The 21348-nt window shown below is 36.2% G+C and overlaps 3 protein-coding genes across 3 annotated transcripts; 2 read left to right on the plus strand and 1 right to left on the minus strand.

The window, feature by feature from the left end:
• Positions 1-130: 130 nt before the first annotated feature.
• On the minus strand, positions 131-4356 carry BDBG_02743 (pH signal transduction protein PalI). Its single transcript, XM_031720934.1, has 4 exons — positions 3585-4356; positions 2198-3479; positions 1886-2133; positions 131-1821 (listed from the first exon to the last, which is right to left on the minus strand). Exons 1-4 carry the CDS (start codon positions 3772-3774, stop codon positions 1781-1783), a joined length of 1761 nt encoding a protein of 586 aa, XP_031577284.1. The 5' UTR covers positions 3775-4356; the 3' UTR covers positions 131-1780.
• On the plus strand, positions 4195-5562 carry BDBG_02744 (uncharacterized protein; the record flags this gene model as incomplete). Its single annotated transcript, XM_002626521.1, has 3 exons — positions 4195-4421; positions 5203-5247; positions 5517-5562. The coding sequence occupies 3 exons, from the start codon at positions 4195-4197 to the stop codon at positions 5560-5562; spliced, it is 318 nt and encodes a 105-aa protein (XP_002626567.1).
• A 13747-nt stretch (positions 5563-19309) lies between these two features.
• BDBG_02745 (uncharacterized protein) lies at positions 19310-21346 on the plus strand. Its single transcript, XM_002626522.2, has 2 exons — positions 19310-21110; positions 21180-21346. Exon 1 carries the CDS (start codon positions 19903-19905, stop codon positions 20764-20766), a length of 864 nt encoding a protein of 287 aa, XP_002626568.2. The 5' UTR covers positions 19310-19902; the 3' UTR covers positions 20767-21110; positions 21180-21346.
• The last annotated feature ends 2 nt before the right edge of the window (positions 21347-21348 follow it).

The raw sequence follows: 21348 nt of genomic DNA on the forward strand, positions 1-21348 counted from the left end.
CACAAAGTACACAAAGGAATGGGAATGAGAATAAGCAAGTTTTCGATTATTAACTACTACACTGCTGCAACAGGGCAGATCTGTACGGAGTAAGTCCATACATAGCTCTGGCCCCAATTAGCCATAGATTTCAGGAGTTAGCTTCAAGCTTACTAAGGTCTACTCCGTAGTACTCTGTACTCTGTACAACCATCAGAAGAAAAAAAAAATTGTTAACAGATTGGAGACCGACCACTATAATTACCGGATGGGTGTAAATTGAGAAAACGTATGATGAAATAGGTGAAAGGAAAAAATCAGTAGAGCTGAGAGAAACTGGCAAACTACATATAAATCTGATTAAAGTTCATGAAGAGAGAATTAAAAAGCTTTCTATTAAACAGCATGAAGCTTTTCCCCCAGTCTTCTTTACATGCAGAGAGTTGAAGATATTCAAGATTAGACAATGAAAGTATCATGACTGAAAAGAAAGAAGGATCTCTCTCTAACAATCATGTTGAAGTTAAAGTGAGGACCACATGGCCATTTCACTGTGAGTAGATAGTTCAAGGAGAATGGACAAAGGTGGGGGAAAAATCACAAGAAAGGATCAAAAACCAAAAGGAATAATCAGAAGAACCCAACAAAAAAACAAGAAAAAAACGATTGAACCTGCATTAGTCTGTCCATCCCATCCTAATTTGCTCAAGAGACATTGAAAATAAGAACAAAGTGTTCCATCAAGACGAGTATGTAGACAAGACAAATCAGAAAAAATTACAGTCCCAAAAACAAAGCATGAAAAATCATCAATCCATATGGCTAAACCAGTGCGCCAATTCAATTCCCCAAAGTAGGGAGGTGGTGGGTGGATAACAGACAAGAAGGAAGGGGAAAAAAAGGAAAGAAAGGTACGAGAATAAATATATGAACATGGAAGAGGAAAAGGAGGAAAACATTGCGGCGCCCCAGCTTCCGCTGGAATATACTATGGTGTCAGCATAGATGAGGGAAGGGTAACTGAAACGGCTGTGAAAGAGAAGAGAATGGGAATAAAACGAAGATGGTACAGAAGAATGCAGCGGAAACTGGTATTCAAGTAGTAAGACATAAAACAACAAAGCAGATCAAAATATACAGTATACAGTACAACAAAAAGGCAAGGTTGAAAACCAATGTCCAGGATGTAAAGAATCAGCAAGAAGCGTAGTGCAGCTGCTCAATGGGAAATTGCAGGTGGATAGTTAAAGTGTGTGCGAGGTGATACAAAGAAGAACCTTGCTATGTCAGGGGTATTTCATTCAGGTATGAGGCGCATCCCATGGTTATTTTACACAGCAGCAACCAAAAATCATCAATTAGCGTCAGTATAATTCCAACACTCAAAGGAAAATCGAACTGCTGCATGACGTTTTACCCCAACAGAGCTCGTTGTGCGATATAGCGGAGGGGAGCTATATGATCAAGCACAAGAAGTTCAATAATTCGGTTGCCCCAAACGCAATATATATGCCAGACAAATATCCAGGGCTAATGTCGAAATTGTTTAGTGGAATAGAGCTTCACTGAGGTGTAGGTGTAGGATATCTACCACCGCCATCATTAGGACCATTGTTCAGTAGTGGCGGTGTAGCCGGGATGGATGGCATAGCTGGCGCCGCTGGTGTTCTCCTACTACCTGGACCCCCACTACGACCTCTCACCGCCGGAAGTTCGAAATCTGGATTATTACCCAGTAGCATATCTTGTCGCCTTTGCTTGTCACGTCTAATTTCGGCTTCTGGAGACCGCCACTTAGGGTTTACGCCGCGTTGGGATACGGAGGTGAAATGGCTGGTTTCGCTGGCAGCGGGTGAGTGAGCGCCCTCGGGAAGATCTTCAAAGGATGTTCTCGGCTGTAGCTCACCTAGAGCGCCGGGTGTTAGTGCAGCAGGCACATCACCGGGTTCTGAGAAACGGGGTTCAACATCTTCGTAATAATCGCCCCGTGAAGTGGAACGCGCGATTGGTGGTTGCGTGGTGTCTCCAGCGAGACGTTCCAGACTCCTTGACTCGTATGCTTGGCCATTTGGGCTAGGAGATTGGCGTGCGATCACCGGAAGGGTGGGTTCCCGTAAATGTTCCTCCCATGCCGCTCTGGGTGGAATATATTCGCTGTAACTACAAAGTTAGCTGCCAAATTGTGATGATGAAATTATAATAGGGCTAGCAGACTCACACTTGTTCATTGTACGGGCTGTTTGGACTTCGATCATGTTGATTAACTTGTTCCTCTGGGTGAGGACCAACGATCCCCCTAGCGACGGTATTATCCATTGGAATGTGAGGGTCTCGTCCGTGATCTGCTACCGAGCTCGCACCCAACCCGGGTTGCATCTCAAAATCTTGACCAGAAGTATATCCAGGCCCAACTGGAGATGGGCCTCGCGCACCATCATATCCATAGTCTGCGTGACTACCTGGGTTTCCGTACCCATCTGGATTAGGAGGACTCGCCCCGTACGGGGCATATGCACCTAACACCTCCGGAGGGTAACCTGGAGGTGGTCCTCGACCTCCACGCATCGTTCCCCGGCCCATTGGACCTCCTCCGCCGTGCATCCCGTAACCATGGGGAGGCGGCCCTCTTGGGTCACGATATGAACCTCCTCGGCTTCTTATAGGGTATCCACCCCTCCCACGAGGCGGCCCATAGGCATGTCCACGGCCGCGCTGGGATCCCATACTACTATTCGAATACTGATTCCGTAATCTGGGATCTGATCGCGGCCCCCGCATCTGGGGTGGTCCAAAACCGGTAGCACCTGGTGGAAGCGGATTGCCGTACTCATCCACCGGAGAATTGTAGGGCCTGCCGTCATGAGCCGGGGGACTACGTCTATCACCTGGGAGGCGAATGTTGTTTCCGCCATCGGGGCTCGTGCTGGTTGGGGTGCCAGAATTCAGAGGCCGCCTATCATCATCAGGCGTCCTCGAATTGGCTTCAAAGCGTGCAAACGCTGGAAGAGAGTCCGGCGAAGACGTGCTGTCCATGGAAACCTCGTTCTGGTTCGGTATAACCGGCGGGGGATCCAATTTTATAACATTTTGACGATTATAGAAGTTCTCCCCGCTCATTTCCGCATTTTCTGCAATTCTTTTTTTCTGAGCTTTTCGGCTTACAAGCGTCCGTCGCATAGCACAAGTGAGGACCCCGCTCGCAGTAATCAGTATAGTTGCTGCAAGTACAACCCACCCGCCCCATTCTAAATGAGGCACGAAGAGAAGGATATCAACAAGGAATGCAAGGAGCGATACGAGAAGAGTCGGTAGGAGAAGGATGAGAAGACCAAGGAGATATCGGGGCGAATGAGATGGGGAATGGAAATGAGCCGCAGCTGCCAAGCCGAAACAGGTAAGGGTGAGGATTGCTGCAACTGGATGGACGATTAAAAGAGAGGATAGCGAATGGCGGACGCTTGAGGGAAGGCTAAAATCCCCATCTCGGGACGCATCGCCATCTGCAAAACAAATAATGGATCAGGATTATGTTCGAGGATTAGGAACCGTGGGTCGTTGTTGAACGACTCAAGGTAAAAAGGAAGAAAAAAGCGTCGAACACTCACTCGAAGTATACCCCACACGGATAGGCGTGCAATCATTGCCTACACAATACCCAAAAATGCCAAACTTGATATCGTCAACACTAGCAAGGGGTATCGACTTGATAACTGGCGTCGACAAAACAGAGAGCAGTAATAGAATAAAGGCTGTGAGGAGGAGAACCGAGAGCGGTGTTGCTGGCCGCAGTAACATGATGTCGCCTACTCCGGTCGCGCTTCACAAGCGGCTGGTTCGCGACAAGCGGGGGAGAGAGGCTTTCTTTGACCTGTACCAATTGCGCAACGGAGTGCAACGACCAACGATCAATACAAGGTGGACAGGAAACAGATATCTGAACCATTGAGCATTGGCGGAAGGACAACAACGGAGAGATGGAAGCAGAATTGATTGATATAGCGACTGGTATAAATGTCAATTAGCCAAAAGCAGAGGCCTGAGTGCCGCAGTTACGATAGATAAGATAGGCATAACATCGGACGGGAACCGTGTTCCAGGCGCTGGTCCAAACAAAACAAGATCCGATCAATGGCGAGAGCAGGCCAATCTTCCCGACCAAAGAAACGAGAGCAGGCCCTAGCCAACGACAGGAAAGGAGAAGAAACAGAATGAATAATGGGGGCAGCGCGGGGGGGAGAGGGGGGGTTGAGATGGAAGTTTGAGGTGAGGTTGCGAGATCGCGAGCCAAGCGAGGAGTTGAGGAGACAGACGTGGATTGGGTGTAGAACTTATGGTGGAAGTACGCAGCGGTATGACAGACGCATGCCCGGGGCTAGTAGTGCCTTGGCAACGGCACAACCTGGCGAACCAACCTCGAGTCATTTCAGGGATGGTACGGTACGGTACGTATATTGTAATTTTCCCCCGCAAGTTTTGGTCGGGTAAATTACATATTTTCCAGGACCTTCGGGCAAAAAAAGAAAAAAAAAAAAAAAAAAAAAAAAAAAAAAAAAAAAAAAAAAAAAAAACACACAAAGCACACTGACGGGCGTCAGGGGAATTGCTTAAAGATAAGGGGTACAGGGTTGGATCGAACTTTCTGCGCCTTCTGCCATCCTCTTCCTCACCGTTTCTTTGTTTACTTGCAGAGCGTCAAATCTCTGTGAGCAGTATTACTACTAATGGATTCTGGAGTATGGAATTATCACGCCTCGCCACCGATGTGAGAGAGATATTACATACACAGTCACAGATTTCAAGTCAAAAAATACACTTGTTTTGATCCATACAAGCAAAAATACAGATGATATTTTTGAAAATGAATAAAATAATCAAGATTTGACTTTTTCTATGTAGTATTTTTAGTGTCCATTAGAGTGAAAAGTGAAGCTCTCTAACTTAAATGAGAAATAAAGAATAGCTCTATTTTGTCTAGTCTGCTTGAATGGAATCCTGACTGTATTCAAAAAGAACAGACTTGTCATTGCCTATTCAAGATCTGATCAAAATAGTGGCATCCACTCACTATGTACAAAATGTACTGTACAAACACACTGAACAGGCCCTAAATTCATTATTATTAGCTACAGCTTGTTGCGCTCATTAATAGGCTAATGATTATAGTACTCATGCCCAAGTCTTGTCATTATTGTCATGTTGATACTATGTAGTCGATGCACACAGTATTATCGACGGACGGCTTGCTGGTATCATGCATAAACATCAGTGGTAAGTCCCCCTTCTCTTATCTAAAACATTAGTTATATTCATCCCTATCAAAAAGGGGGGCCGTGTCCGTATAAATTGCTCTGATATAGTTACATCTGTTGAATCAACTCAATCTAAAATAATTGCGCGAAAGTATGTGTTCCAAGCCGCTACCACGAAGTCCTATTAGAACGAACTTTTCAAATCGCGCGGGAAGTACTGGCTCTTCTTGCAGGCTCCATCGGAAACTCCATTGTGAAACAAAGAATTATCACTAATAGAAGTTGCAGGGCAGCGGAGACCGATAATACTAATACTCGCCACCGCCTTGGGTAGTTCCTGACCTCTATCTTAAGTCCTCTAAGAATACCCTCTCTCCCTAATTTACCCTGGACGATGTCTTATGTCAGGCCATTTTGCAATGTTCTGTAGGGAGACTAACTACATAGTAAATGCCACTGGAGTCAGTGGTTTATTAAGGTTTGACTGTAACAGCGACAGAAGCCGGTCAGTTTTGCACAACCTTGGAATGTCTACTCCGTACGCCAGGTACTGACTACAGACTACCTACAAGTAGGTCTGTGTACATGTACCACATCAATCCCAAGACCTTTGCTAATCTCACTTGTTTGCATTTAACTAGCACTTTCAGCCGGGTTATATAAGTTATATAACTTAAGTTAGAGCATGCTTGGGCCCGTCCAAACGCGACCCCCCCCTCCCACGCAACCCATAAGTTACTCTAAAAGTGGTTGGACTAGGTTGACAGATTTACGGCAATTCAGGGTTCGTTGCGTAAAATTTGATTAGAAAAATGTGGAAGGTGTAAAGCTCCTGTCATTGAAAGGTTGCTAGCTTGTGGAAAGTTATATGGTGGAAGGATTAGTAAGCCAGATCATGTGACCTGACACCCCCACTCACCAGAGTAACTATACACAATGCTATATACAAAATTCGCCTTCAAATCAAGTACAGGTACAAAAAATGACTGGAAAATGTTAAGTAATGAAAAACCAGTCATGATATACATCATTTTTTATCTCTCTATTCCTCTATCTTCTTTATATTCTCTTTTCAACATGTATATTTGAATATTTCAAGTGATTTAATAAGCTCATCTGCTGTGTTCTTAGCAGATAAAACATATCAGATAGATATCTTATTCTTGTGAACAAGATTCTGAAGAATGTGAAAACAGACCTCTATATACTTCAAGCAGTGTGAAATTACTTTGAAAGAGAATAGCTCTATGACAGACTTATTATCAGTATAAATCATATAAGTCAGATCATTGACTGTGATGAGAATGAGATGATTATCAGTATTCAGATTGTTAAGATAGAATGAGATGAATTCAGTGTCTTCTAGAAGCTCTCAGAGACAGACAAGCTCATATACAGTCTCAGAGAATGCAATATATTCAGTCTCTGTTAATAACTTGAAGATCTCTGTTTATCAGCAGCTCTGTCATACAACAGAGTCATCTGCTATATAGATGATATAACTGGTGATTGAACAGAATTCTGAATCTCTATCAGCTCAATCAGTATCTGTATATACTACAGATTCAATTTCAGCATCTCTGTGATAAATTATACTCTCATTGATTGAACTCTGTAGATATCAGAGTATATACTTGTATATAGCTCAGTTCTTTGATATAGACTAAGAGCTGAATTGATTAAGAAATTCTGCAGTGAAGCTCATATCAGAATGTGTATTAAATGTCAGATATTGCAGAGATCTGATACTGAATTAATAGAACTGTAGAGTAAATTCTGCTATATATATAATCAGTTTCTCATTATCATTTATAAAATTAATATTCTTCCTTATAGAAGTGAATATAGAATAACAGTCATTCATTGAGAACTTCTTCAGAAGATTTCTTATAAAGAGAGATTGAGATAATATTAATAAAGTTGAATCTCTATTAATTTTCATTTTTAAATAGTAGTTGAAATTCTCTACATTCTTGATCTCATAATTAGCAGTAATTTCAGCTTTGACTCAGTTCAGATCTTCAATTTTCAGACTGTAGAGATAGATATTATTTATATAGATAATTATATAGATCTGTCTTTCATTATAAATAAATAGTTCAGTATCATAGAAACTGACACAGAAGTCTGAGTGTAATAGCATCTTTCACAGCTTCTTATATTATAAGAGTACTACTTACTTAAGACTGTAGAGTCTCTGTATTAACTTACATACAAGATTATCACAGTCTTTATGAAATTCTGTGAATTGATTTATATATATTCATTCATCAGCAGATAGTTAAGTGTTTAAAAAGATGATTATTATATCAATCTGCAGAACATATCATTCTCAGAATACTGAGATTATTATAAGAGCTTGTGAGATGAATGCAGAAATAATGAGTGTAAAGATTCTTAAGTAATTAACTCTCTTCTATTAAAGATTTTCACAGATAATTCAGCAGATCTTATAGCAGATAATATCACTTATATTATTGAACTTTTTATCAAATACTCATTGACTGTGAAGAACACTTATTTATAATATTCTCTTAATCAGTTATCAGACCTTTATCTGTTTTAAATAATTAATCTCTTTAACACAGATCTTGTAATAATACTTTCATTTCATGAAAGCTTTGACATGTGTGAGATTTTTCAGAATCAGAAGTGTAGTGATATCAGAATCAGTGAGTAGATCTTTAAGACTATCTCTCATTGAAGATTTCTTCACTGTTAATTTTCTCACTATAGTGATATTTCTTATAGATGTTAAAGAGTTATCAGATTCAACTGTGAGTTCTGAGAAGTTCAGTGTATTCTGCACTAAAAAGATAGATATTCTCACAGAGATATTATAGTCAATTCACTAATTATTAGTGAGTATAAGAAATAATAAACACTCAGGTTGAATTTTCTCATCAATGAACAGATTATCTATTAATTGATCAGAAATTGTCATAATCTCTTGACAGACTGCAGTGAGTAGATCTGATATCACTAAAGAAATCACTGCAGCTGCTTTACAGACTGCATTGAGTAGAATCTTCAGATTGTGTGTTATCAGTATCAATGAATTGACAAGATGAAGATTCTTCTGAAAGATGACATCTTTTAATATGTATAAATACTCATTGAAGAGGTTCATCAATCTATAATTGATAAGATTATCATAACTCATAAAAATCAACTCTTTGAAATGAAAAGCTATTTTATTAATGAGCTTGAAGACTATTTTCAAGAATGCTTTGCAACCTCATCAGCAAATACTGCATGTAAAAGATAGAGCTTCAAGTCAGGTCTTATACAGTGTAATTAGCTTTGTATTTTCAGAGTCTTTATATAATATTGTTGAGATTGATATAAGATTAAGCAGCTCTGTGACTGTAATAACTGTCTCATCTTACATCTTTTTCAGAGCTGAAGAGTCTATTAATAGTGAATAAAACTTCTTAATAATCAAATTAATCAATCATTCAGATACTTTATCTTGCTATAAAGTATAAGAAAGAGTTGACTCTTATTTTATATCTTCACTAAGCATATATGCTGTAACTGTATTTGAATTCAATTCTTTATAATCTGAGTGAATGATTGCAATGTCATATCTCAGCAGATTCTTGATAAATTGATTGAAGATTCATAGATATCTCAATATCTCATTCTTGCATTTTAATAGAAATATTCATCTCATACAGATGACATTATCTGTTATCATCATTGCAAGCTTCTTATCAGTGTAAGATGATATATTATTCTCAGTTTCAAAAGTCTCATCATCACTGAAGATATTCACTCAAATCTTCAAGATCTTATAGATGATATGATGTGGTGTAGAATTCTTGTAGAAAGCACATTTCTGTTTAGTCTTAATATATATAACACAGAATAATAATTTCTTCAGACTGATAATAATAATATTAAATCACAGGTCTCTGATCATTTTTAATATACTATTTTTACTAATATAATTAAGTTAATAATGTCACTCATCTATCAGAAGCTGTTTCAGAAGAACTGCAGATAATTAAGATGAAGATGAGATAATAAAGAAATCAGTATCTGAATTCTTAGAGTTGATTAACTGTTCAATCTTCTTATGACTGAAAGGTCTCAAAGATTCTGCATTTGAATTGTAATCTGTTGAGATTGTCTTTGATTTTGAAATAGTCACATATGTTACTGCTTCATACATTGAGTTGTTCATTATCTCATAAAATGTCAGTGAGCTGTTGAATAGAATGTAAATATTATTATGAGACAGATTAATGTAGAAGATATCACTGTTGATAGATAACAGAAACTCAAAGTAGTTCTCAGTATTAACTTGCATATTATGATGAATATAACTCTGATGTTTCATAAGCTCAGTGAAGATCAGATTTGTGAATAGTTCTGATATATAGTATACATGATTGAATTCTATCAATCTTTCATTCACTGAGATAAATACAGTACTGACACTCTGAACCTTTATAATGATCTTATTAATCACTTGAACTATTGAATCATTGATTGCTATAAGTTCTAAAAATCATGATCTATCACTTGCTATGTGACATTCAGTGTCACTATCTCATATAGTGAGAGAATTCTTGTGAGATTTCATGAAACAGACTGGCATATTGATAACCTCTGTAAGGTTTGTTATCTGATAGATCTCTGATTCATCTGTAATGAATAGTTGAGTTCTATTCTCACTATTGTTCTTTTTCTTGTTTTCTTTGAATTTCTTTATTCTTGTAGTATTGTTTATTCTTTAATTATTCAGAGCATTGTCTGAATTGATCAATCAATAGATGTTAAAGTAAGATCTCTCATATTCAGAATATGTGAGTGAATTTCTTAATCTCTGATGATTTTGAGAGCCTTCTTGAGTACTATCATAATCACATTCAGTACAGTCTTCAGTACAGCCTTCACAGACTGAATTTGATGTATTGTTGTTAAAATTAATAGATGTAGTAATTGTTGTATCTGTTATAGCAGTGTTGACTGCAGAATCTGTATTCTGTAGATTCTTTTTATCTTTTGAAGAATCAAGTCACAAACAGATCTTCTTTATGAGAAGATCAATATTCAATATCACAGCTGTGAATTTGAAATCCTGTATCTTCTCTATCTTCTTCTGAACATAATTTCTTCAATTGTTGAGTAGAACTGAGTAGAAGGTATCAAATATTCACACATCTGAGAAGAAAGTATTCATCATCTTCAATTTTATAATGACAGATCAGAACTTATTAAAGAATGTGTGTAGATTGATAACCTGTGTGTCATCAAGAGACATGAATTTCAGAACTGTTTCATAATATAACTGTGTTTTAAGAACAGAGTATTCCTGTTCAATCACATTTCATAGAGTATAAGTGATTCAATTTTCATCATATTTGAAGAAACATGGTCTGACACCTGCATTCAAGGAGTTCAAGATGAATGTGTAGAGTCATCAGTTTCTGATATCTCAGAATGATGCTCATTTATCATCTCTTTGTAAAGGGTTTTGAGTCTGTCATTTCTCTATTATATATCAGCACTGTGCATCAACCAGTTTTGATTTCATAAAGATACTTCATATAATGTAATTGAATGTATCAGTCAGACTGTTTGATCTTACAGTATTCTTGACATCTTTCTTGAATTAAGAGATTGTCTTGTCAATACAGCTATTCAGTTTATAAAGATTAAATTTCAATCTTTCACTGAGATTAGAATTTCATGTGACTGTACAGACTGTTGATGTGATGATAGAATGATTATTAATATTCTGTGATTAATTTATAGAGAATGAGAATCTCTGTTAACAGAGTTTTTTCAGTTATAGTTCAAGTTCTAGAACTCTTTGCTTTCTCTTATTCATCTTAAGTATTATCTTAAGATGCTTCATCTGTTGATCTGATATTGTCTCATCTGAATAGTAGATACCTGAGTGTTCATTATTCTTATCAAGAGAATCAGCTTCATCAAGCTATTGAGTAGATCAGAGAGTCAGTCTGATTATATCAGAAGCTGTATTCAAATCAGCTTCAAATTGAGAGAGTGTTTCAGAGTGTTTATCAATGAAGCTTTCAAAGACTTCAGAAGAATGTTCACTGATGTAAGAGATCTACACCGAATAGATCGGTATAATATTATAGGTCTTATATAACAAAGATAAAAATATTAGAGAAGAAAAGAAAGAGAAAGTGTGAGAATCAGTGATTAAGATAAATATTTATACGCATATATGGTGGTGTACGTGGTGGAACTTCGAGGCGGGAGAATATACGCGTGTTCATAGCAGCTGAGAATCAGTGATTGAGAATGACTGAGAATCAGAGTGTACACATTCAAGAATGATATACACATATTCATAGCAGCTGAGAATTAGTGATTGAGAATGGCTGAGAATCAGAGCATATGTATTCAAGAATGAAGTGATTGAAATCTGTGAAGTGTAATAAAATAGTCTATATGATTGATCAGGCGCAGCCTGTCACATTAGTCTTCTCTTTCAGAAGCAGTTCTCATCAGTCAAGAGCTGTTATTTCAGATAATACAGAACTCAGAGTTCAGATCAGTTAATTGTAGCTAACTCATTTCACAAGATATTATCAGCTGCAGTCACAGAGTCTCTTATCAAGAATATTCTCAATCTCTCACTCAAGCTCATTATCTTCTTCTATGATGCCTGGTAACTGTCAGTCAGAAGTCAGTTGAGAAGAGAACAGATCAGTGATGATGTGATGAAGCAAGCTTGTATAAAATACATTATAAATCTCTGATAATATGTCAAGATAATAGTTATGACTATCTAGAACTTCTATCACTTTATACTTGATATAGCAGTAATCTAGTGTACAAGATAAACATGTGATTTGTATATTCTTAAGATTCAATCATATCAGATCTTCTATCTTATATTATTCAGTGAGATCTTAGTGAGTATTGATTTGATTCTCTTGATCTTGTTTCACAGTTGTTCTGAAGATCTCTGCTCAATTACAGATATCTCAGAGTTTTATTACTATATTATCAGCAATCTGAATTAGGCTGTGAGAGTTCAGTGTGAACTGTGTAATCTCTAGAAGATTTAACACTTTTATGTAATATCTGTATATAAGAAAGAACAGGCTTACATCTATTAAAATAATATCTTGACTGTTGATAGCAATCTCTGTGTGTAGAAGAAAATCATATCAATTATCTTATAAGTGATTACAGAACTTTCAAAGATAATTCTTCATGATCTGAATTATTCATTCTGATACATCATCAGTCTCAGAGTGATAGACAGTTGATAGACAGTGTATAATCTTGAGAACTTGACAGATTCTTATTCAGAGAGTGTTTATAAATTAACAGCTCTGATCTGATACTATAGATCTCAGCAATTCATATATTTAATAGAACAGACTCTGTAGAAAAGCTTCAGTGACTTGTTTAATATTTATCTTATTACAAGGTTTCAATATTACATCTTTACTCAGTTGATTCATGATAATCAGAATGTTTCTACAATTCTTACTCTTAGATAGATTGATAGTGAAGTCAATTACTACATCTCATCAGATTTTATTGAGAATATTGAGTAATTTCAATAGATCTTTTCTACAGTTCTTTCATAAGATAATAGAAGAACAGTGATTACAGTTTCAGATAAAGTATCTGATGCTGTTTAATATCTCAGATCAGTAGAACTTTCAGAAGATTATTCTATACAGTTATTTACAGTCTGAATAATCAGTTATATATAAATCATGCATCTCTTGCATTATCTGAGTGTGTAAGAGTTCAGAGTGAGAGACTTAGCATCATTCATGAAATTATAGAGTGTTATTATTATCAATTGAACATTCTGAGATATCAGTTCTTATACATAGTTCTGAAGAAAATTGAGATGCTTCTTAATATACTGCTTCAGTGAGAGTCTGAAGAAGTTCATTTATCTGAGCTGCTGTATGCCACAGTTCATTCAGTGTAGAGAAAGTGAAGATATCAATAGCAGTTCTAACTGAGAAAGCATGTATAGTATCATAAACTGTTTCATCTTGATCAACTAGTATCTTCAGATTTAAGAGCTAGTACTCTCAGTTCATTCTGTGAGTATCTATTATATCAGATAATATATCTTGCTCTCATTATAAGAGGGCATCTATCATTGAGTTCTGACTATCAGAATGATAGTGTATTGTAAAATAAAAGCAGCTTAAGAACTCAGATTATCATATCTGTTATTTAGTGAGTTTACAGATAATTGTGAAGTATTTAAGGTTCTTATAATCTGTGACTATCTCAAATTCAGAGATACTTCAGAGTTCAGAGTCTCATTCTTCTAAACAGTATATAATTGTGAGAAGTTTCTTATTATAGATCTCATAATTGCATTCAGTGAGACTCAGTTTCTTAGACATGAAGACACATGATTGTAGAACCTCTTTATTATTATATTATAATATTGCTTCTTCTATTATATAGTCAGAGAAATCAGCTTCAATAACTGTCTTATAATCAGAATCAAATATTATCAGTAGAGAAGTATTAATAAACATCTTCTTCATCTGTATAAATGCAGCTTCAGTATTCACTGATCATTGAAATACTGAGTCTTTCTTAGTGAGATCTGTAAGTGATCTTGTAATATCTGAGAAGTTTTATATAAATCACTGATAGAAGTTAGTAAATCTGATGAAGCTTTGTATATCTTTCATAGTATATAAAGCTTCTTATTCAAGAATGACAGAGACTTTCTCAGAATTTATTTGAATCTCCTTATCAGCTTCTATAATAAAACTCAGATACTTGATACTCTTGACTTTAAAATCATACTTATTAATATCTATTGATAGTTCTACTTCTTATAGCTGTTATAATATCTTTCATATATACTCTTGATATTCTTTTCTGAATTCATCAGTGAAGATGAGAATGTCATCTAAATAAGTAGATATAAACTCATTAAGAAAATCTCAGAGTACTCAGTTAATATACTTCTGAAATATACTGAGAGTGTTAGTCAGTTCAAAGAGTGTGACTATTCATTCAAAGAGATTATAATATGTTTAAAATACTGTAAGTCATTCATCTTCTTCAGTGATATGAATCTTATGAAATGCAGTGATAATATCTAGTTTTATAAATTATTGAGCTTATCTGATCTATGCTAGAGTTTCATTGATAAGAGATAAGAGATATCAATCTTTCTTTATCAATCTATTCAAATCTTAGTAGTTTACACAGAATTGAAGTTCTTTATCTGATTTCTTTGTAAAGAGAATAGAGACTGCAGTGAAAGAGTTACTAATATATATAAATTCTTTATTCAATAGATTATTGAGTGTCTTCTGAAGAAGAAAAAGTTCATCTCAGAATATATTATAAAGAGAGTCTTATAATAATTTGAGATTCTTATCATTCTTTTTCTCTAACTTGATACTGTGATTCACTTCAGAATCTCATAAGAAGAGTATATTTATAATATTATCTTATCAGAAGATATCTAGATATTCATGATATTATTAAGAGAGTTTTATACAAGAATCTGTTATTATAATATGAAATAATTTTTCTAGAGTCTTTTTAATATCAGTCAGACTGATGAAATAGATTGATATATAATTCTACTATCAGTAATTCTTTCAGCAACTTCTTTTTCTGAGTATTTCATAGATATTGACAGAGATCTATGTCAGATTAATAGTCTTATGAACATCATCTTTATGAATTCTATCATTGTTAGAGAATATCAAGCTTCTGTTTCAAGTATTTAATAAAATGTCTTGTTCAGATAATCAGATAAGTTATTATTATTATTATTATTCTTCAATTATAGATGTATGCAGTCAGAGACTATGATATCTACCTAAGAACTTTTAATTCTCAGAGTTTTTCCTATGTCTGTAAAGTTAACTATTATACATTCATTAATTTCAGATATGTAAAATCAGAAAATTCCAGCTCAGAATATAAAAACTGTTTACAAATTGCAGTGTTTTAATATCTTTTAATACTTTGAAATCATTTAACAATATCATGATAAAGAAAAAGAGAAAAAGAACACAGTCTCAAAGATAGACACATTAAATAGATAGTATAGAAAGAAATTAAAAGAAAAAGATAAAGAAAAAGATAAAGTAAAGAGAGCTACAGAACAAGATCTCTGCAGTTTACATCTTAAGCTATATACATATTTTAACACTCTATATAACTGACTACTGTCTCTGTTCTCTCAGGCCTGCTTCAGAGATTATCATTCTCTTTAAAGAGTCATCACTCAGCTAGCTTCTGTAACTAGCTTATTCATAAGTGAGATTCTCACTAAGAATAATATCAGAGCTACTCAATTCTAGTTAAGTCTCTAATCTTCCAGCTGTCAATCTCAGCATTTCAGCCTATCAATTGACTGTCACAGTCTTACTTACACTAACCATCTATTAAGAGCATCTAGGTCTCATCTCACCTAGGTTCTTGCTAGACCCAGAGTATCTTAATCAGATAGTTTTTAAATCTCATTTCTCAGAAGTGAGTATCTAGAGTGAGAGAAATGAGACCTGATCAGTTAAGCTTGACAATAATTCACTATTCTGCAGACACTCTAGACCTCAATTACTCTAGTACTGATCTAACTTGAAGCACCCGGAGAACTGTTAATTCTAAGATTAGTGAGAATTAGCACCCGGGAACCCCCGGGATGAATATCTTAAGCTTGATGATGATTTACTATAGTGCACCTGGGGGCCCCTGATACTGTTTTATGACTTAACAGTGAAAGCTGTGATTAAGATGGCCCTTGCAGGGTTTGAACCTGCCCCCTCTTGACATTCATTCCCCGGGGGGAAGGCCGCTAATTGAGGCTCCATGGTAGTGTAGTTAACCACTACGCCACCGGGCCATAGCCAGGCAAGTTCTAGTATAAGATTATAATCAAGATTATCAACTTCATATGCATAGATATTTTCATATTGATATTCTCTCACATCTATAGTCAGCTTCATTATATAACAGATACAAATGTCTTTTAAATCATTAAATTCTGTGAGAAGTCAAGGTTTTAATAAAGAGATACACTGAAGATTATAATATTTTATAACTGAAGATTTTATTATTATATAGTGATATAGATCACTGTCTATCATGGCTTTTATATTATACATATTATCAATCACAGTAGATATAAGAATTGCATTCATTATTATCTTCTTTTCAAATTATTATTATCTGATCTCTTCAAGCTTCTGTTTATAAATTTGAATAGAAGCTAATCTTTTCTCTGTTTCACTGAGATATTCTTATAGTTATTTTCTGAATCTTTCTCTAATGTAATATAATTAATATAGACAGACACTGATTCATTCTTTGAATAAGAAGATGCTGATCTTTCTCTCAAGTATGAAGATATATAGATTAATTAGCAGTTGAAAGTAATATATTCTGATTAATTACAGTTAATATATACTTCATATTAATATCAATCAGTGACTTCTTTAGAAGTGATCTCAGAAACTCAGAAGTCTGTTCAGACAGTGAAGACTCTTGCTTATATATAGATATTCAAGTCTACTCAATTCATAACATCTGCATTATTATTATTTCTCAGTGTGAGTATATAAGTTACTGAGATGTAACATCTTCTATCACTATTCTATATATTCTTAAGCTTAGTAAGATGATTATTCATTGTCTGAAGCTGTGTGTAGAAGTTTTTATAAGTCTAGTCTTTATCTATACTTATAAAAGCTTGTAAGAGTTTGAAAGTTAATGTCTTCTTAAGTATGCTAATCTTCATTCAATTCTTTTAAGATTAATCATCTACTTCTAGAATCTTGATATTAAAGTCAGAGATGAATATTATAAGAGAAATATTTCTCTGTTAAGTACTCTGTAGTCAATCTAATACTTTCTGTTATATAACAGTGTCTTGAAACAGAATATTAAGATATTTCATAATATTATCAGATATTTATAATACTGATTCACATGCTTTCATTCATAAATAAAACTTCTATTTTATATAATCTTTCAATTATTCATTGATATACTAATCTTAATTAATTAATGAACTGATAATATCTCTATCTACACTTAGTTTCACAAGCATTTTCATTCTTCATAATGAGTAGAGAGTGAGATTGAAAGTATTGAAATATGTAGAAGTATCTAAGTATTCTTTCAATACTTTTATATTTAATTCTGTAGATGTTGAAATTATATGAGTTAGTTATTAAATCTCTTCATATTAGCATTGTTAAGTTGTATGTATATCAACTATTTATTGTTATTATAGTTTTAATATTACTCAGAGTCACTGTGACACTGTATTTATACTTGTGTTTGAGAGTTTCATATTATCATTAGACATGATTATATCAATTATCAGATGTGTAATTGTATTCTCATATATCTGAGTGTCAGAACTCTCAGATCTTTCACTGATATTCTCTTATAAGATCTTATTCTCTTCATAAGATCTTGTTACAGAGTCAGAGTGACTGATAAGCAAGCTTCTATCTGAGAACTATCTGAGAACTTAGTGTCTGCTTAACTGTTTAACTGTTTCTCTATTTCTTACATGTTATTATGTGTTCAGATATCTCTTGATAAATAATCATTTCTGATAAGAAGATGATGAATGTTTTTATAGTGTAAGAGGCCTACACTGAATAGATCAGTATAATATTATAGATCTTATATAACAAAGATAAAAACATTAGAGAAGCAAAGAAAGAGAAAGTGTGAGAATCAGCAATTGAGATGAATATTTATACACATATGTGGTGGCATACATGGTGGAACTTCGGGGCAGGAGAATATACGCGCGTTCATAGTGGCCGAGGATCGGTGATTGAGAATGGCTGAGAATCAGAGCGTACGCATTCAAGAATGATATACACGCGTTTGTAGCGGCCGAGGATCGGCAATCGAGAATGGCTGAGAATCGGAGCGTACGCGTTCGAGAATGATGTGGTTGGGATCTGTGGAGTGTAACGGAATAGTCTATATGATTGATCGGGCGCAGCCCGCCACAACTGACAGAGTATAAGTGTGAAGAATCATCATCATCAACTGCAACTGATTCAGTGAAAAGAACATGAGATTGCAAACATGTATGTGAGTGAGATTGTGTTGAATCCATCATCTTGATATTTGTTTATTGAATCCTTGTCAATATCATTCTCTTTTCTTGCTTTTTTGCAAATGTGATGTGTTTTCTGCAAGCCTCTTTTTTAAGTGAGCAGTAGTATTATTGATTATCAAGATCTCAAACACATCAATACTTATAGAATAAGATGATTTTAACTCCTGATGAGTGTATTGAATGAAGCAGTAGTTCAAATAATGAGTATATTGACAAGGAATCCCGAATTGGCAGCAATTTTGCACAAAACAGGTCTCATAACCTGTGGAAGGTGTAAAGCTCCTGTCATTGAAAGGTTGCTAGCTTGTGGAAAGTTATATGGTGGAAGGATTAGTAAGCCAGATCATGTGACCTGACAAAAAAGAAACGAATGAACAGCCTTACCCATTGAAAATATTCAGGGGTATCTCATGTCTCGGCCTCGACCTCGGTCGGTCCCTGGAAATTTCCGCTGTCTACATTGACTTCACCTCCTACATACGTACATACCTCCTCCCCCGTCGCCTGCGTCCTGCTTCCAAGCAATGAAGATCTATTGGTCTCCTCAACAGACCGCAATAATAATGTCAAATATTTCATATTCGAGCGATGATTCTGCAACTGCAGAACTCAGGCCCCACAGTAACGAAGTATTCATTCAATATTTCACCTGCAGGTTCTTCATGATGTATTCAGATTGAATTATGTTCATTCTGAGTCCTAGCGTGTACTTTGACTACAGCAAAATAAATGAATATCCCAGAAATACACACACCAGAGTCTTTGGCTGTGTTGTTATCTTAAATTCATGGTATTTATTGATCTTGTTAAATTGTGAAATATCACAATTGTTAATTGCAACTTGTCCTACAAAGACCTCCCCGCTTAATTGCCTAGCGAGCTATCGCGGGATCTTGATATGTACCGCACATTCTTCTACAAGTTATCGAGAATAACCGCCCCAGAGTTACTGTTGGGAACACCGACTGGGTGTTGCCCTTGGGCATTTTTCTTCAATGGAGTGTCCCAGATAAAAGCCGCGGAAGGAGTTTAATCAAGAAGCGCCCACATCAAAATATGCAAGAAAGCTGTATCTCAGGAAATACCCTTCGCAAATTTTTTTTATTGTTTTCATCTCAGTTTAATGGCCATTCACCATTCTCAACCTCTCCCCACTGCGTCAACATATCTTAGTATTGGCCCATGCAATTGTTGCCACCTTTTCGAGCCTTTTTCCAGCCCTGTTTCCTATTCCACAAGAGAAATGCGATGAGAATGATCTTTCCGGCTCGGCTCAGACCACCACAGCACTTTCATCAGAAGTTGCAAAGAGAAAAATGAGCATGAAGAAAGCGGGCGATTCCCATTAGCGAGCCTCTGCAGTAAAGGAAGGACAACAATACCAACTAAGAAACTAACAGCAAGTTCCTGTAATGGGTTTTTGGTAATATATAGAAAGTGTATATATATACCCATTGCCCTGCCCTCAAACCTGCTTGTCTGTCTGGTCATGATCCTCATCACGTCTCAATCATTTTGACAATTCTGCTTGCATTGCAACAACGCCCGAAACTCACAGCATCACAGTAACCAGAAAGTATGATGTCTGTTCCGCCCAATCAACACCCTCCACAGGCGCTGCCAAATCCAGACAACCCATTCGATCCAGCTGTAAATCACTGGATGTATTCCTTCGTGCAGAATCATTTCCAAGCGTGGAAATTAGGCATTGCCCTAGTCAAAAAACAGTCAGACGAAAAAAGAAGATTAGGCTCACGGAGAGTAGGGCTTCACAGAGGCGCGGATGAATTTCTTTATTTCCTTGTCGAGCCGCGAGGCCAACCGGAGAATGATGAACGAACATCATCCAGTTTTTGGTCATGCGGAGAGGAACCAGGGATTTACCATAATCAATATGAAATCACTCCGACAAACTATCCCGGCATCTTGCGTGGGAGCTTTTTCAGCGTTGAGGACACCATCTGGATTTTGAACACTAGCACGCTTCCTCGCACCGGAAAATATTCGCCCGCTCGAAGGGCAATCCACCTTAGGCGCATATACTCCTTAGCTAGGCGAAATCACGACGACCTGAGCTGCCATCTCAGTCAAGTTCGCTACATGGTTATTACAAATATTCCTCTTGAAGAATTTACGAGCCGACAGGTTATTGAGGACGCAATTCAATGGATATCTCACATTTATGGCCCCTTGGACGTGAGCATATTCAAGTTTGTACCAAACTACCCGTCAGGGAACCATGAAAGACAGATCGAGGAGGATACTATATTCTATACCCTGCTTGGAACCGAAGTTATGATACCGATCATGGAATTTATATACCATGAGCTGCGCTGGACTAATTGCTTGGGCGTAACTGCTGTTGACATTGCTGTCTACCGAGATCGTCCCCAACCACGATATGATCTCCGCGTGACCATCGAGTACGGTCCGCTGCCTTAGAGGAAAATATTTTCTTTCTTAGAATCAATCCTTCAGATCCCAATCTTTAGAGTCCTATCCATTAGCATCACTTATCTCCTTTTTTTTCTTACTCGTCTCTTCTACTATTTGTTTTTCTTCCTGTCTTCTTCCCCTATTTTTTATAATTTCTTTGTTAGCAACCTTTCTTACTCATCTAATCTATGCTTTGTTTCCCCCCCCCCTCTCTTCTCTTTTATTTCCCCCGCACTTCTTAGTGAGGAGATAAATATTAGGATTTTTTTGGGTTTATTAGTTCCCTTTGGAGTGTCTATCTTCTTCATCCTACTTTCTAACCAAATGTGATTTGCTATTTAAGAATAAGGGTAATGGCTATCCCTTGCTGTGAATGAAGTAAAACCTTGGAAAGAAAAATTGTATTGACCATTGCATAGTTGAATAGAAGTGCAACGAAGCGATAAATGGTCATGATAGATCTCTACAGATGGTCATTACTTGGCCAACGGGTGAAGGAGTAAATTAGAAATATTCCCAATATAAGGACAAAGCGAGAGCAGAAATAAATGAATTATTGCGAAGGAAAAAAAAAAAAAAAAAAAAAGA

This window comes from Blastomyces gilchristii (genome assembly GCF_000003855.2).
Source record: "Blastomyces gilchristii SLH14081 genomic scaffold supercont1.4, whole genome shotgun sequence".
Lineage (NCBI taxonomy): Eukaryota > Fungi > Ascomycota > Eurotiomycetes > Onygenales > Ajellomycetaceae > Blastomyces > Blastomyces gilchristii.